Raw genomic sequence first — 17,954 nt, 5'->3', positions numbered from 1 at the left:
GCAAACAAAGTGAACTCAGGAATGTTTTTAAAGGCATGTCGGATCGCTAGAGAAGAAACATGGAAATCATCAGTGTTTATTCATTTATTGTTTTGTGCAAATACTTAAAAAAAGGAAATAACTTCATTTGGCAGCAAAGCAGCAGTGGTGTTCAGACAACGGTTTGTCAAAGAGTCTTTGGTTGTTTCCAACAAGGTTCAACCAGAGTCACTGGTCCCAGTAAAACCCGACGAGAGGTGACATGTCCCACACAGCAGGAACCAGGAGTTCCTCAGGGTTTCTCCTGGGATCCAAATGGAGCTCAGTGACTCCTCAGTGACGTTTCAAATAAATCTAAATCTTTTAGACCTTCTTATATTCAAAGTATTTACAAGGTTGGGTTCTGGACCCAGTGCAGAACCCGTCTCTCTCTTTTTCTTCTCACTCACACATTCAGCTGTCGGTGTCGTCGGGCAGAACATCCTCCTGCTCCCCCTCATTCTTTGTAAATCCCCCTGTGATGTGTCTCGGTGCAGGGGGAGGGGAGGTGAGGGGAACTAGTCTGTCTGGACGGGTCAGAACCAGAGGGGGTTATTTGTGTATTTGAACACATTTGTATGAAGTGAGATTCATGTTCATATCCCTCGTGTGACTTTTGTAGAACAACGTGGATGGTGAGTGATTTCCTCAGAACCCGGTGGAAGCTGAGCTGTGCTGTGTCCCTGCAGCACTGAAGCCCAGGCTGGTTCTGGTCCTTTATGTAGAGGGCAGAGTCCGCTGGATCCAACGGTCCGGGTACCGCATCACCAGCTTGGTGCTCCTCAGCTCCACCCCCTGGCCAGGAGGACACATAGAAGTTACATAATGTCTATGAAAGGCACAAGAATGGGACGATGGCCGGGACAGTGACATTCAAGAGAAATGTGAAGGGGCTCCAGCTGATCTCTGGAACAGCTTACCTCTTCATTTCAGAACCGCTCAGACCCTAGAAATGTTTTACTCAATGTTAAAGACCCAAACTTTCTCACTGACTTTCATTTAAAGTTTGAGACCTTGATTGTATCTGTTACTGTGCATTATTTTCATTCTCACATACACTACCGTTCAAAGGTTTGGGGTCACCTAGAAATGTCCTTATTTTTCAAAGAAAAGCACTGGTTTTTTTTATAAAGATAACATTAAATTAATCAGAAATACACTCTATACATTGTTAATGTGGTAAATGACAGTTCTAGGTGGAAACGTCTGGTTTTTAATGAAATATCTACATAGGTGTATAGAGGCCCATTTCCAGCAACTATCCCTCCAGTGTTCTAATGGTACATTGTGTTTGCTCATCGCCTTAGAAGACTAATGGATGATTAGAAAACCCTTGAAAACCCTTGTGCAGTTATGTTAGCACAGCTGAAAACCTTTAGCTGGTGAGAGAAGCTATAACCTGGCCTTACTTTGAGCTAGTTGAGTATCTGGAGCATCACATTTGTGGGTTTGATTATACTCTCAAAATGGCCAGAAAAAGAGAACTTTCATGTGGAACTCGCCAGTCTATTCTTGTTCTTAGAACTGAAGGCTGTTCAATGCGAGAAATTTCGAAGAAACTGTAAATTTCCTACAACGGTGTGAACTACTCTCTTCAGAGAACAACACAAACAGGCTGTAACCAGAGTAAAAAGAGAAGTGGGAGGCCCTGGTGCACAACTCAGCAAGAAGACAAGTACATTAGAGTCTCTAGTTTAAGATATAGACGCCTCACAGAACCTCAACTGGCAGCTTCTTTAAATGGTACCCGCAAAACACCAGTGTGAACGTCTACAGTGAAGAGGTGACTCCGGGATGCTGGCCTTCTAGGCAGAGTGGCAAAGAAAAAGCCAAATCTGAGACTGGCCAATAAAAAGAAAAGATTGATATGAGCAAAATAACACAGACATTGGACAGAGGAAGATTGGAAAAAAGTGTTATGGACAGACGAATCAAAGTTTGAGGTGTTTGGATCAAACAGAAGAACATTTGTGAGACGCAGAACAGGTGAAAAGATGCTGGAAGAGTCCTAACGCCATCTGTCCAGCATGGTGGAGGTCATGTGATGGTCTTTGGCTGACTGGTGCTGGTAAAGTGGGAGATTTGTACAAGGTAAAAGGGATTTTAAATAAGGAAGGCTATCACTTCATTTTGCAACGCCATGCCATACCCTGTGGACAGCGCTTGATTGGAGCCAATTTCCTCCTACAACAGGACAATGACCCAAAGCACACCTCCACATGATGCAAGAACTATTTAGGGAAGAAGCATTTTCAGAACTTTGTTCAGCTGTGGTTGTTCTTGTTACGTGAATAAACTCTGATCTCCTGAAACCGAGCCGGTCCACCGCTCACCTGCAGCTTCTCCAGGGCTCTGGCAGCAGTGTTGGCGTTCTTGAAGTTGACGAAGGCACAGAAGCGTTGGTGAAGAACTCTGACGCTCTCTATCTCACCAAACCTTTAACCGTGGAAACACAAAACCTCAAAGTGAGAGAAGTGTGGTTCAGACAACACTGACCAACTCGTTCACTGCTGCTGTCAGTGATAAACCTGCTGCTTTGGCTTCTACTAAAAGTACTTTAACTATTAAAACACAGCAAAATTACCTCTTACCTACAGAAGAACTTCTGTTCTAAATATTTCTACTACTGCTTTTGAGTGTGAGTAAGTAAGACAAACAGACTCTAAATAAAGATGGTCGACACGTCTGCACTTCCTCCCACTGTTCAGAAAACGAGTCATAACATCCCAGACACAAACGTTGTCATCTTTGGAGTCACAACCTGCACAGTTTAGTGATCAGGGGATTGAGCCAATGTGTGTATGACCTATACTCACGCCAGCCACCAGGGGGGCAATGGAGACAATTTGGTTCAACCAATCAACAGGCTTCTGTTGAGACATTACATTCACTTACACTATATGGACAAAAGTATTTGGACACACCCCTTAACCATCGAATTCACTGTAAGTGTAGGTGTCCCAAAACCTTTGTCCATTTAGTGTACTCTAACCAGAATAGTAACTACCTTAATCTAAACCTAACATTATAACATCACCTTACAGTGTGTTGTGGGGACGTACTTTATGTCCCCACAACATCAGTACAACCTGGATCACACACACATGCACACATATTGATTTTACGTTTTGAAGAGATCCCAGAGGTTTTTCTCTGTAACTTCTACTGTAATGTTCCCAACCCACAGAGAGCGACAGCTCCTGGAAAACAGAGGAGGAAAGAAGGAGTTGGAGATGGGGAGGGGGGGGAGGGGTGAATGAGAGGAGAGTCATGGATCATAGGGGATGAAAATGTGGGAGAGGGTGATACATAAAAACTCCTCATCTTCACTACCCACAGAGGAGACTGTGCTTATTCTACATGGTACAAGACTTTTATAATAGAAATACAGTTAGTATCTTCTTCACGTTCAAGCTCCACAACATATCCTGTATATACTTTCTTCTTCACATCTAAATGACAATGGTGTGATTATGAGTATTGTTCATAACCATAATACTTACCCACTCTGCTCCTGCAGAGATGTTTGCTTCAGTGCTGGAGAGGAAACAGAAAATAGATGATGTCAGTGAGACGTATTTAAATAGTTCATTACTGTGGTCTGATGCAATTTACATATTTTCCTCTGGCTGGAACAGTATGAAGCATAGACATTATTAAAAAAATCTATTTGAAGTGTATCTGACTTTTTATTTTGGGCGATATGCCGTCCACTAACACGGTTTTAAGGCCTATACAGCAGCTGGCCACCAGGGGGCTTCACTTTTGGGAGCTGTTATGTCTTCATCTTGTCAGATAGTCCATTGAATTAACTTTAAAGGACTGATCGTTTGCCCATTTTACCACAGTTGATATGGCTCCTTGGGGTCTTAATGAAATGTCTGTAACATATTTTGGTCAAAATACCACAAGGACTATTTAACACAGCACCTTTTTACCATGTCTAAAACAGCCCTCCTCAGATTGACCTGTTTTGAGTGCCCCGCCCCCCTCTCACCCCCCCCCCCCCCGCCCCCCCTCTCACCCCCCTCACACACAAGGGGGGACACCCTGGTAAACAACGGAGCAGAGAGAATCAAAAACCATTGCGCCAAGATGATGTGAAGCCGCCTGTGTGATATCAGCTGATGAGCTACTCGTGTCATTCCAGCTCAGCCCGCTAGATGTGGAGGTTTCACTGAACACACACGGAGCCTCGCGTCAAAAGCAGCCGACGCCTCACTCATCTGCTCCCTGAGCAGACGTAGCTGTAGCTAACACACCAAGCACGTTCACGGTGAAGACACGTCAATAATAACAACAGTAACGCCAGGTAAAAAAAAAACAACAACACCCAAAGTGATTCATTGTGCTTCAGAGATGGAGGCGAGTTGGATTGTGAGTGAAAACACGGGGTCTCTTACCAGTGGAAGCGCGTCTAGTAGTTCCTCCCATCACCTCTACGAGATGACCGTGGAGCTGTGGGGCCGTGGAGCTGCTGCGGTGGCGCTGGTGTCCCCGCGCTGGCTGACTATGCTGGTGTCCGCCACTTCCCAGCCGGGAAGCAGCGGTGACAAGGTGCGATGCGGGGAGGTCCGAGGCAGCGGCGGATCTGCTGATGCGATGACATAGCGGCTGGGATCAGCAAAGGTCGCCGCCTCGGACAGCCCGGATCGCACCGTGTCACCGCTGCTCCCCCTGTCACTTTTGCCGCGTGTTAACTAGTTGCTTACCTTGAGCTACGGGCTCACGAGCTAACGCTAGCGAGCTAATGCCTCAGACAGCTAAGTAGCCGCACATAACATGCCGATCGTCGAGGCGGAGGCCCCCGGGACACTAAACGCTTTCCGCAGGATCTGAGCTTCACCCTAATGCACAGTGTCGACAGTGTCAGCCCGGGCTCCAGCGTTAGCTCACGAGCCGTTGAGCCGGGCCGTCTCTCCCCGGAGCCGGTGAGATGATGGTGGGGGGTGATCCAAGGCAATGTAGCGAGACTCCCTACATGGGCATGGTTGGAAAATACGTACTTTTTTGTCGTAATCCCATTGGACGCACTCTAGAGTATCGTTTCTGACATAGAGGAACCACAAAAAATCGCGGGAGTTGTTTTTTTCCAGAGTTTTTGGGACGGTAGACATGCCAGATACCCAAAATAACATGTAGAAGTACTACAAAAGTGGAATTTTTGTAATATGGGCCCTTTAACATCACATTAATAAACTTAATTTGTAAACAGCTGGTTCATGGATGAACCCCCCCCCCCCCCATTAGGAAACGAAGAGCAATGCTGCCTCTGTGTGGACAGGTATGGTACTGCATCTTACCTTTGGCCTCAGATGAGTTGAGGACGCCTTGAACCGTGTTGAACTTCTCCAGCAGCAGTTTACTCTGCTCTTCCTCAAAGCCCATATCCTACAGTACAGAAGACAAACATTATTTTAAAACTGAAACAAAAGATTCCTCATGTATTTACCTTTTTTTAATATATATACTCAAACGTGATAAATGTTCACTGATCTACTTGTCATTTAAAGATGGTGCTTGGCCTACGACTCATTTGAATTCACACAGCAAAAGGAATTTGTCTCATTCACACTTGAACTTAGTGCTGACTGCTTGTGATTGAATGGCTGGGGCCAGAGTGTTAAAACCGGGGATGAACGGGTTCAGGGAGAGTTCAGATAACTTGAATTCATAAACTTTTAAAGTCGTCTTGAAAGAGGAAGTCGAGCGTGTTGGTCTCTTGTGCAGCTCTCACCATGAGCTGCAGAATCCGACAGGTGACGAGTTTACTGGACGCCTCATTAATGTGCTGATCCAACTTTAACACCTGCTCCATGGCCTCCTCCGCCTCTTTGTACCGCTGCAACGTGAGACACACACACACACACACACACACACACACACACACACACACACACACACACACACACACACACACACACACACACACACACACACACACACACACACACACACACACACACACACACACACGTCATCAGAGGAGGGGGGGGCGGAGCATGACAAAGAGCTGTACAACAACAAACACCTGAACATCAGTTGTATTGAAGAAGACTTGAAACTAGAGCATGAGCCATAAACTCCTTAATGTTTACTGACGTTATAAAGACAGAAGTAGAGTGAGTCACTTTCTCAATGACTTATAGAAACTACCAGAGGACCCCTGCTGGTCAGTAGAGAGAATACAGGTTTCAGGCACTTGTCAGACCCAGAGTTAACGTCCATTTATATACACAGTCTATGCTTGAACAGCAGGTGCTGACCTTTAACCCCATCAAAGCACAACCCTTACGGAAGAATCCCTTTGGCCAATCGGGAGCCAGCTCGATTGACCTCTGAGCGTCCTTGAGGGCGGCGGAGTGCCGTTCCAGACACAAGTTACAGTAAGAGCGATTTCCATAGAACCTGAGAGACGAGAGAAAGACACAATGAGATACAGAGAGTTTGTCTTTCTCTAGTGAACGTGTGGGACGTCCTGGTTAGTGACGTTTAGTCGGGGTCAGAGGTCACAGCTCAGCTCACCTGTGGTCCTTAGGGTCACAGTTGATGGCTTCTGTAAACATGTGTACTGCCTGGCTGTACTGGCCCCGCCCAAACATCTGAAGGCCCTGTTCTGGATATTGTAAACACACACAGAAACACACACACACAAACTCACAGATATCCAATCATAGTCCTTTATTACAGAGCATCTGCAGATATTGAGTATGATCGACTACGAGTCTGAATATTGATTCAAATGTCCTCTGATAGATCCTAATGAGGCTGTAGCCTGTGACATCTGCCCCCTAGTGTTCAACGCAGGGAAATTTATTTCCTTACAGATGAATAGAGATGTGGTTTTGTCGAAAAAACACCTGGAGCCATATCGGGACCAACACAGCTGCTTTAAGATTCATGGTTAAAGTAGGATTCTGTTTATTAAAGCTCTGTAAGGTGACAAAAACCCTGGGATTTATGTATCTGTAAGGTCCTCATCGGTCCCTACAGAGGGCGCTGTTGCTCAGTAATAGATTCACCTGTTAGTGACTCTCCCCTCCTCTTCATTTCTTCTGTGTCCTCGTTCTCCTTGTTCTCTCTGGTGATCTGCAGCCCTCTGCTCCTCGGGCCTTTGAGTTTGATGTGGCTGGCGGCGTTAGCCACAAACGCACTGCTGACGTCCCACTCTGGCTCCTGCAAAACCAGCAGACCACACAGGGAACTCAGTGCAGCAGACTGGGTGTGAGTACTGGGAACACAGGAGGACGCCTGCAGCCTGAACCCTGAAGCGACCCAGGATATTTCACATGGACGAAATTCACATCATATTTTTATCACTTACTAATTCACACATTTTATTTAGATTTTGAATGAATGGGTGAAATAATCAACCGGCCTGGGTACAGCCCATCTCCTCTGACGTCCTGTGGGGGAACTTGTGGTTGTTCTTGTTCTCTGTGGTCCCGACGCCAGGGACTGATTCAGGGTTCCACTTGTTTGAGGGACGAACCGCAGTCCATGGCTCCTCCTCTTTGTATTCCTCCTCACTGTTGCTCTCCGTCGCAGCTCCTCCAGACGCTTCTTCTTCCTGTTACAAGTTAAAAGCATATTAATAATCGAAGCAATTCATATAGGAAATCACCCGAGGAGACCAGGAAGTCCCATATCCTTATTGTATTGTTATTACAGAGGTTTTATTGTAACTATCTGGGTTCACATACGTCACTGGTAACAAATAGCTGTGTTTACCTCCCTGGTCAAGTTTCAATAACACAATATAAGAAGACGGAGGTAATTTAGGCGTGTGAGCTCTCACCTGCTCTGAAGAATCCTCCATCCTCTCCTCTCGCTCCTGTTTCTTGCGCTCCTTCTGCCTCTGAAAGGACAACATGGACACGGTGGCTGTGGGATGGACACGGGTGTGGAAGCGGATGTGTGATAGGGGGAGTGGCAAGAACAGGGATGAAGAGAGCGTGGTCACAGGTGTGGCGACAGGCGAGGGTGTGGTGATGTGTGGAATGTGGATCAGTTGTTAGCAGATGAAATAAACCAGCAGCTGCTCAACATGCTGACATCACAGATTCACAGTTTTGTTCAAGTGTCATTAACTTGTTCTGACAACAATTGAATTGAATGTTTTCGTAGTTTTTATAGTTCTGTAGATGAAGCTTTTGCCTCAACAGGAATTTCTTAAAATGAATTTAAGTAAATTTAATGAAATGAGTCCGATGTGTGTTACTTCTCCTCCAGACGGAGCCTGATGGTCGTCAGGTTGATTCCATTCACCTGCTCCGGCTGCACTTTATAAGCAGCTGGCAGCCAGAGTCCCACCCTTCACTCCTCCACAGTGTTTGATTTGATGGCTTCCATTTCAATTTCCATTTCAATTGGTCAAGATAAACTTATATTTTGGTTCAAACTCATTCGTGGTCTGTCTCACTTTGTTCAGCCTGGAGCCAGGTTCTGACAAAGGGACAATATGAACACAAACATGAATCTGTCCACTACTTCCTTGTCCTTGAATTATATGTTATTCCTTTTGGCAGATTCCAAACCTGAGTTTCGTTTCCCTGTCCGGTCCTGCAGGTTTCTTTTTACTCACTTTCCTCTTGGCTCTCCTCCTTTCCGCTCTCCTCTTTGCTCTCTCCTTCTCATCCAGACCCTCCTCACTGTTCACCGTGACCTGTTCCATGACACAGCAACATGCACACAACAACACTCAGGTCACATCAGCCACGTCTTCTTCAATCTGCGCTGGAAACGATTAAACATCAGGATTTATTGCTGAAGTTTAACAACGCAGCAATAATCCTGAGAGCCAGAAACTAGCTCTTGAGATAAAAAATCCTCTGGGGAAATATTAGTTTGAATGTTTGAAGATAAATTGGCACATTTTAAATGGAGCTCCATTATAACACCCAGTGGTCTTTAGTGATACTGCATCTCTGAGTGCATTAGGAGATTTGAAGGGGACATATTATGAAAATTCCACTTTTGCAGTGCTTCAACATGTTAATGTCGGTATCTGGCATGTCTACCGTCCCAAAAACTCTGGAAAGTCCAGCGATTTGATGTGGTTCCTCTATGTAAGAAACTATACGATAAAGTGTGTCGAATCAGAATACGACCAGAATTGACGTCACAGTCGGTCTACATGGTATAGCCCCCCCCCCCCCCCCCCCCCCCCCCTGGAGGCGGAGATCTGGTGGAGGAGGAGACCGGGTTACGTTACGAGCCACAGCACCCTCCTCAGCTCGAGGCGGCGGGTGTTAGCTGGGAAGCTAGCCGAGGGGGGACACTAGCCAGCCGTTGAGCGGGGTGAGAGGCGGAGATCTGGCCGAGAAGCAAAGCCTGCGTCGGGGTAAGTCACATGCCAAAGCCCCCTCCTCAGCTCGGGCTCGTTAGAGGATATCCGGTTGCTGGACCCGTGTCTGCGGCTCGCTTCTGGTGGACCTATCGCTGTTTGTTTATGGTTAGCAGCAGGGAGCAAACGCTAGCTTGCTGTTAGTTTGTGTTTAAAGTTGCTTCAAATGGCTGCTTGTGCACGTTTTTACAGCAGTATTGCATGTGGCAGCCCACCCGGGAAGCAGCAGAGATCTGGCCGAGAAGCAGAGCCTGCGGTCAAGGTAAGTCACATGCCAAAGCCCCCTCCTCAGCTCGGGCTCGTTAGGTGATGTTCGGCTGCTGGACCCATGTCTGCGGCTCGCTTCTGGTGGACCTGTCAGTGTTTGTTTACGGTTAGCAGCAGCCGCCTGACTGATCTCCCCACGGACAGGGGAGCGTTGAAGTGCGTGTCTCGTGTTGCAGTGAGTGTCTTCAACTAGAAAAGCTGTTGTTTTGTTTCAGTAATTGACGTGACATAAAAAGCTAGGTGGCGTTAGCCTCATAGCAATCAATGCCCGGCTTGCCGGCCGGCGTCGACGGCAGCCGGGTGCTCGGTGGCCGGTTGGATCCCGGCTGTACCCGGGCGGCTCACTGCGAGGCTGGCGATGCTCCCGCTGACTTCACACACCTGAGAGCCGGACACGTCTCACCGGCTCAGGGTTCCCAACGTCTGCAGGGTATGTCTCATTTTCATCATTGATCATTATCGATCTGTGACAAATCTCCAGCCTGTGTGTCCCGCTACGGTTAGCAGCAGCGGGCTAACGCTAGTTGGCTATTAGTTTGTGTTTAAAGTTGCAGCACTTTCTGGAATGGCTGCTTGTGAACGTATTTACAGCAGTATTGCATGTGGAACCCCGGCCGGGAAGTATCTGACTCAGAGGTGGGGGGAGAGATCCCATTTCGGCTCCGGAGTGGAGGAACAATGCTCTCGGAGTCGTAGCTTGTGTGTGTGTGTCTGGCGCCCCGTGCATGCAGCAGGTATACATAGAAAACAATGCACTCGGAGGCTAACCCGAGTCGTAGCTTCTGTGTGTGTCTGTCTTTGTTAGAAAATAGCACCGGAACTCATACCCGGGGTTTTAAATGCATTTCACCGCAAAAGTTGCAGCAGTGTTAGCCTCCAAAGCTGTAGCCCCCCACGATCCCTTTGTCTGTGTGTGTAGTAGTTTGAAAATTGTAGCTTCAATGAAGAAACACAACAAACAGATACAGAAATATATGTGTAGGACAGTGACTTAAAGTTATTTTAACAACCTTAAATATGCTAAGGGGAGATTTAAGAGGTGTGTCTGTGTGTGTGTGTGTGTGTGTGTGTGTGTGTGTGTGTGTGTGTGTGTGTGTGTGTGTGTCGGGGGCGGGGCAGTGAGAAGGGGGATGGGTTGTTGGTGAGAGGGGGGGCGGGGAGGTGGGGGGGGGGGGGGGGGGGGGAGGTGGGGCACTCAAAACAGGTCAATCTGAGGAAGGCTGTTTTAGACAGGGTAAAAATGTGCTGTTTTAAATGATCCTTGTGGTATTTTGACCAAAGAATGTTACAGACATTTCATTAAGACCCCAAGGAACCATATCAACTGTGGTGAAATGGGCATAATATGTCCCCTTTAAGAGCTTCAGAAATATCGTGAGAGCAGATGATAAAACTGTATATCAGTTTAAGCCATTTTAACACACACATGATCTGTATAATATTCATATAACTGAATACATATATGATGCAGTTTTTCCATATATTTACCTCTGGTGAGCTTTGGCCTTTTCTTCCGTGTGCTGGGTCAGAAGCCCCATCCTGATCCTCCAGCTCCTCCTCACCTGGCCCTTTAACACACACATGGATACAAAGGGGTGAGACATGGGGCCTGACATGGTGAGATACTCTGACAGCAGGTTTAAAAGACCAACACTTCATGTGTGTCTTGTGTGTGTGTGTGTGTGTGTGTGTGTGTGTGTGTGTGTGTGTGTGTGTGTGTGTGTGTGTGTGTGTGTGTGTGTGTGTGTGTTTATGTGTGTGTGTGTGTGTGTCCCATGCAAACTGGACAGGTGATCTTGTGGCAGCTGGCGGATGATGCAAACATCGTGTTCTGAGGTTTCTGCTTCTGTTTCTGGACAATACAAATATTCCACTTTATGGGCAGCGATGTAGCTAAACCACAGATATTCAACTAAAAGCCCACTCAGTCAGATGACGGGCATTAGACCAATAACAACAGGGATGTGGTCTGTTTGTGGGGAAATGGCTCGAAGCATATTCAGCACGTTGAAGGCTGATCGGTGTGAGAGATGTGTCTGTGTCTCCATCAGCTTCATGAGTTTCTTAAAGAGTGATGATAAATGTCCAACAATGCATCAGTGCAGTAAACATGAATAATGATGGTGGACGCTGCTCTGTACACTCCATATTTAAATGTGCAGCTGGTTCCGTCTTCATTTGATTAAACTGAAAAACATGCAAATGAGCAGGAAGTTCCGCCTGCAGTCACACGGCTGTTAGCAGAACACGAGAAGGGAATCACACTGTCAGCCGATATAGACATGAAGGAAAGTTTAACTTTTAACTTTTTAAACTTTATAACAACTATGAGTAAAAAAGAAAATGCAAATACGACCAGATAGATACAACTTGAATTAAGTTAGTAATCTCGGTTTTTATAATGTATTTATAATGCACAATTCACAAGCCAACCAATTCAGCTGCTGATTTAAAGTGACGAGCAATCACAGAAATGGATTCTTTATCAATATCAAATGGGGGGGGGACTCTGCCCAGGAATAGACTGTCCGTTCAGAAGCTTTTGGAATTTTGCAGAAACTCAAGCTGTTTGGTATAAGGAGCCACCAGCACCACCAGACAAACGGACAGGGCTGAAACCATCACTGTAAAAAACTGTCTGAATGAATTCTGGCTTGTCCGTAAAAAAATGTTCATTGACAAAGCACAGAAAAAAACATTTGTCCATTTGTTTCATAAACAGCAACAACAACATTCAAAGTGTTTCCCTCCCTCGCTGCGTCGGTCTCTCATTAGCTGAAGAGTTTCAAGGACGAGGAATGTCGAGGCTGACGAGTGTCCGTGCTGAGCTGTGTCATCCGCCCTTCATTTGGACACAGACACACACACACACACACACACACACACACACACACACACACACACACACACACACACACACACACACACACACACACACACACACACACACACACACACACACACACGTGCTTCTCATAGACTGTAAGATGACCCCCCTCCATGTTAGCGGATGGGACATGGACCAAACTAAAAATTAAAAGTACACGTAAAATACACTTTTCAAACGGGGAGAAGAGTCATGATTGACAGCTGAGTCTGAGTCACGATTGGTCGAGGGCATGTATCGGCAGCACCGTGACATCGCGGCACCATGTGTAAGATGGCAGCGTTTTTTTGGCTTCATTTCCAGGAAGTGCAGACGTGGCATCCATCATTATTCACACTTTTCCGATTTGAGTTTTTCAGGATGAAAGATTTGTTGCTTTCCTGTGTTCTCCCCCCCAACAGCTTCTTCTTCTACATCAGGGGTCTTCAACGTTTTTCAGGCCAAGGACCCCCAAACTGATGGCGAGATGGAGCAGGGACCCCCTACTATATAAATTGCATAAAATAGTGTTTATATTATACTGGGGCCTGTGCCATGTATACACATAGCTACCATGTTACTGTACATTCAATACTAAGCTATTCAAATAAGACACAGGTTCATATATTCATTAACATTTTTATTTTTAACATGTGCAAGGTACAGGGTGGCCGTGCCACTGCCATTTATAAACATACATCTTGCATACATAACTAAGCTAACAATTAATAACAACTTATTAAAATAATTCACAGATTTATTTTAAACATTCATATAGAAGGGACAGTCCTCAAGCCATATGTGGCACACACACTCCCAGATTAGTGAGATGTCTGACCCTGATGTGTTGCACACAACTTATCTAACCTTGGACGGATTGAGGTTGTCAGGCAGAGGGTCATATCAGCCTCAGGCTGCAGCCTTGAACTGTAATTGTTTTTCAGGTAGGTGAGTGAGGAAAATCCACTTTCGCAAAGATAAGTTGTTGCAAAGGGCAAAAGGCTGAGCATAGCTTTTGCTGCCAATTGCGGAAAGTCTTTCTGGCAAGAGATCCAGAACTGGGTGAGTATTTTAGTTTCGTAAGTTTCTGAACGTACTGTCAGTGGATAGTTCGATGAGCTGATCCTCCTCTGTCACTGTCAGGCGTGTGCCGTCTGCTGCGTTGTCTCTGAATGGAAACTGTATCCATGTCTTGTCCCTGCGCCAGGAGACAGCCTCAGAAAAGTATTTCCTAAATTGTCCTTCGAGCGCCTCCAAGTGTGCGCAAGAGTGCGCAAGAGTGTTACGCGAGGCGAGAGCACAGCAGAATCTCCCAGCTCATCCACTGATGGATACATGGAAAATATTCCCTCCCCGACGCGCTCCCTCCATCTTCAGATTTTTTTGAGAAAGCCTTCCATTCTGTCATACAGCTGATTGGCATGTGTATTGCGACCTTGCATGGAACTGTTAAGTTTGTTCAGCTCAGGGAAAATGTCAGCAAGATATGAAAGTTTGGTGACCCAGACAGTGTCACTGAAAAGTGCAGCCAGCTCTGTGCGCATTTGGAGAAGTAAAAACTCCCGAATAGATTTGCGTAATTCCAACACACGTGACAACACTGTTCCACGTGAAAGCCATCGAGCCTCAGAATGGTACAGTAGCGCAGGGTTTTCTTCTCCCTCAGCAGCACAGAGATTAGAGAAGAGACGCGTTTGCATAGCACTCTTCTTGGCTATATTGACAACTTTCACGACCGAGTCCATGACATCTGACAATTCTGTGCTCATGTCTTTGGCAACAAGTGCTTCCCTGTGTAGCATGCAGTGCGTCCAAATCACTTGCGGAGCCACATCCCTTACAAGTGCGATTAGTCCACTTTTTATACCAGCCATGGCTCTTGCACCGTCGGTGCACAGCGCAATACATTTTGCCCATGGAATGTTATTTTCTCTGAAAAAAACATGGATCACTTTGAATATTTCAGAACTAGTTGTGCATTCAGGAAGGCGCTTACAAAACAAAAATTCCTCCTGCACTTCCTTTTGATCGACAAAGCGCACAAACGCTAGAAGCTGGGCGTCCTTTGCCACATCTGTTGACTCATCTAATTCTTATGCAAATGCATCTGCCAACCTCAGCCTCTCTGTCAGTTGCTCCCTCACATCCGAGGCCATCTCGTCAATACGGCGAGCAATGGTTGTGTCCGACAGTGGAATAGTTTTCAGTTTATTAATGTCAATATCATTCCCATACAGTGTTTACATGTCAGTTGCTGAAGGCAGTATTAAATCCTCTCCAAGTGTGTATGGCTGTTTCTTCTGGGCAATCCGAAGAGCAACTTGATAAGAGCATTTCAAAGCTAGCTCACCAACTTTGGCTGATTTTCTCATCAATGTCGACCTTGGAGGGATTTAATACTCATTTGGAAGAATTCAACAGGTTTGTCTTTTAAGTGACTGTGGGTTGTCTCCAAGTGACGCTGCAGCTTTGATGGCTTCATAGATTCATTTGATAGCACAGTAGAGCAAATGACACACATTGGTAATTCAATGCCATCTGTCTCCTTGAAGGTAAATCCGAACTTCAGATAATTATCTGTATATTTCCGGGTCTTCTCTCGTTTGCGCTTACCCTTATTAGTTGCTACATCAGCAGCAGGTGCCGCCCCGCCACTTGCATTTTCACCTGTGGTTTTTGAAGTGGAGGGTATCTCTCTTTTGCTTGTGGAGTTTTTTGGTCGAGTTACAAAGCGATCCATTTTCGCTCTTAACAATGTCCATACACTTCTATAGTCTTTTTAATAACGGCTGTCTGACACGATCCAACGGATGACGGAGGAAGAGTCTTGCGCATCAAGTATCCTCGCAAATCCTCGCATTGCATGAAAGGTGCTGTGAACCGGTGCCCATCTTGAGAGAGCTCGTGTGTTTAGCTGAATGTTTGCATTGCAGACTTAAAGATAACGTCTTCTACCTCAATTTATCCGTTCGCTACAATATGTTGGATTCATGTTAATGTGTAATTAATAAGGCTGTCAACGTTAACACATTAACGCTTAAGATTAATCTCGAAAACGTGTTAATTTTTTTTAATGCAAATTAATCACATGACCCCGGTATGCTTCACGGCAAATTTTGATTTAAAAAGTTTCGCTTAGATAAAACCAGAGTTGTGTGTACATACTGCAGTGAACTGTCTTTCCATCATAGTACAACGAGTCTGAAGTAACATCTTCGTGCAAAGCACATCTTTGCTAACACAGACGCTAACACTGAGACGAGTTCAAGCCGTGCTCGTCAAGCTACACTGGCAGAGTGCAGCAGAGCCGGTGCTCTGTCAAAAAGGCGACAACAAATAAGCTAACTAATGCTATCGCTAAATGGGTCGCAATAGACTGCAGACCCATCAATATAGCTGAAGACCAGAGGTTTCGAGACATTATCCAGATCGCCACAGGGGACTCATCCTACAAAACGAAAGTGGAGCAGCTAAGCAACGATAACTACCTCGTCATAACAGCTCATCTTATAGATAAAGTTCACAAGTATCAAGTTATGTTATGAGAGTTTGAAAAGGGACTGTTAACTTCGTCTCTTCAAAGACACCATGGCATTAATTTTCTTTTTAAACCTTAAGCCTACTCCATTTAAAAGTCATGTGGGTAAAATGTCATTTTACAGGTAAGCAGTTATTTTTGTACTTGATGTGGTTGTCTGCTAATTAAGTTTGCATTTTATGGGTGTTGTTGCTCAGTGAATTAAGATATTCTAATTGCCTGAGATTTAAAATAAGATTTAAAAAAGCCCTAACCAGTTTGTTATACATTTCTTTATTCAAACACCGTACTTGTATTAGTATTAAATAATATCTAATTGTGTGATTAATCATGATTAATCACAGCCTACTGACGTGATTAACTTGATCACATCTTTTAATCAATTAACAGCACTAGTATTTAAAGATAATAAATACAACTCTGGTTCTGAACACATGAAATTTGTGGGGGGGAAAATTGTTGGAAAAAAAAAAAATTGTCTTATCAACCAAAAATTTAGCGACCCCCCTGCAGTACCTCCACGGACCCCCTGGGGGTCGCGGACCCCCTGTTGAAGACCTCTGTTCTACATCATCAGAAGACGCTTAGAGGGCAGGGATGCTACGTGATGCTACGTGATGCTACGTGATGCTACGTGTTGTTTAGCCCCCAGGGACAAATCTCACAACTTTTTAGGACCAAAATTATTCACATTAATGTTCAATATATCTTAATCTTATTTCTATGCTATAGATTTCTACAATATTTGACAATTTCTTTAACATTTTATTCAATCAATTGTCTATTTATTCTGTTTTGTTAGTTAAGTTCATATTTGCTGCTAAGTGGAAGACATTTAGTTGTGTATCGATGCACAGTGACAACAAATAATCTATAAAGATAGATAATTACATTTCAGTGCTTTTAATTGTTTAATTAATTCTGTATTTCTATTCATTTTTTGTGTTATTTGTTGTGTTTTCACTTGTGCTTCTTTTATGGCTGAATCTTTATAGATTTATTTATGTTTTTATTACATTTGTTAAGTCATAAAAAGTGATTTATTCATCTTAATTAGCAGTTGACCGGACAGAGTGGTTAGCAAAGGACGCCTGTCAGACGCAGACCCTCCTCTAAATGTTTGACTTGGTTTTTAAACCTGGATCATCACTGGTAAGAGGAGAACTCCCAGTTTCAACTCCCAGTTTCAACTCCCAGTTTCCCTCCCGTCCCCAACTTGTTGATCAGAAACCTCCGGGGCTCCAACTCACCGCCTCCCAAGCCCAGCAGCCGGCACAGATCCCGGGTGAACTTCATCAGCTCGCTCCGCTCCACATCCTCCGGACGCTCCCTCTGGAATCCAACCTGCGAGCCCGGGCGACGCGACCCGTCCTCGGGCTTCCTGCGGCGCTGACACGTCCCCCCGGTGCAGCCGTCGGTTGACGTGAGGAGTCTCCGGTGATCGCGTCACAACCGTTGGGACCTGTTACCTCGCGCCATACTTCCGCTCATGGCTTTCCACAATAAAAACCATGATGGGCAGAATTTAAAGGCGACTTCCGGTTGTTACCATAAAAAAAAAAAACGCTGAGGTAGTTTCATATAACAAATTTGAATTAGAATATTAAGGATAAACACATATGATATGTATAATACGTAATCCTTAATAAAAACCTTGTTGATTAAGTTTCTCTACCGCACCTCTATTTTCTTAATTACATTTTATTTACACTGCATTATTGATGCTCTGAAACTATATTATAATCTTTGTTTTCTTCAATTTGTTATATTGTATTTTATTCTATTCTAATTTATGTTATTTCGTGTTATAAGAGATAAGAGTTTAACATGATCCTGATACTATTAAAAAACTTGAATTGATTACTTTCTCTACTGTACCTTTACTTTCTTTATTATATTTAATTTATTAAACTTATCAC

The 17,954-nt window shown here is 44.9% G+C and overlaps 1 protein-coding gene across 1 annotated transcript; it reads right to left on the bottom strand.

Annotated features, from left to right (window-relative positions):
- Window positions 1-69: 69 nt before the first annotated feature.
- LOC128436945 (uncharacterized) lies at window positions 70-17,373 on the bottom strand. The gene is made up of 14 exons (XM_053418900.1): window positions 17,286-17,373; window positions 11,120-11,199; window positions 8,603-8,683; window positions 7,817-7,876; window positions 7,397-7,588; window positions 7,041-7,194; window positions 6,544-6,634; window positions 6,285-6,426; window positions 5,756-5,860; window positions 5,322-5,409; window positions 3,522-3,555; window positions 3,144-3,218; window positions 2,352-2,454; window positions 70-813 (listed from the first exon to the last, which is right to left on the bottom strand). The coding sequence occupies exons 1-14, from the start codon at window positions 17,329-17,331 to the stop codon at window positions 736-738; spliced, it is 1,329 nt and encodes a 442-aa protein (XP_053274875.1). The 5' UTR covers window positions 17,332-17,373; the 3' UTR covers window positions 70-735.
- Between the last annotated feature and the right edge of the window lie 581 nt (window positions 17,374-17,954).

This window comes from Pleuronectes platessa, chromosome 3 (assembly GCF_947347685.1).
Source record: "Pleuronectes platessa chromosome 3, fPlePla1.1, whole genome shotgun sequence".
In the NCBI taxonomy this organism is placed as follows: Eukaryota; Metazoa; Chordata; class Actinopteri; order Pleuronectiformes; family Pleuronectidae; genus Pleuronectes; species Pleuronectes platessa.
Note: the sequence above shows the minus strand (reverse complement) of the source record. Positions and strands in the feature narration are given on the sequence as shown.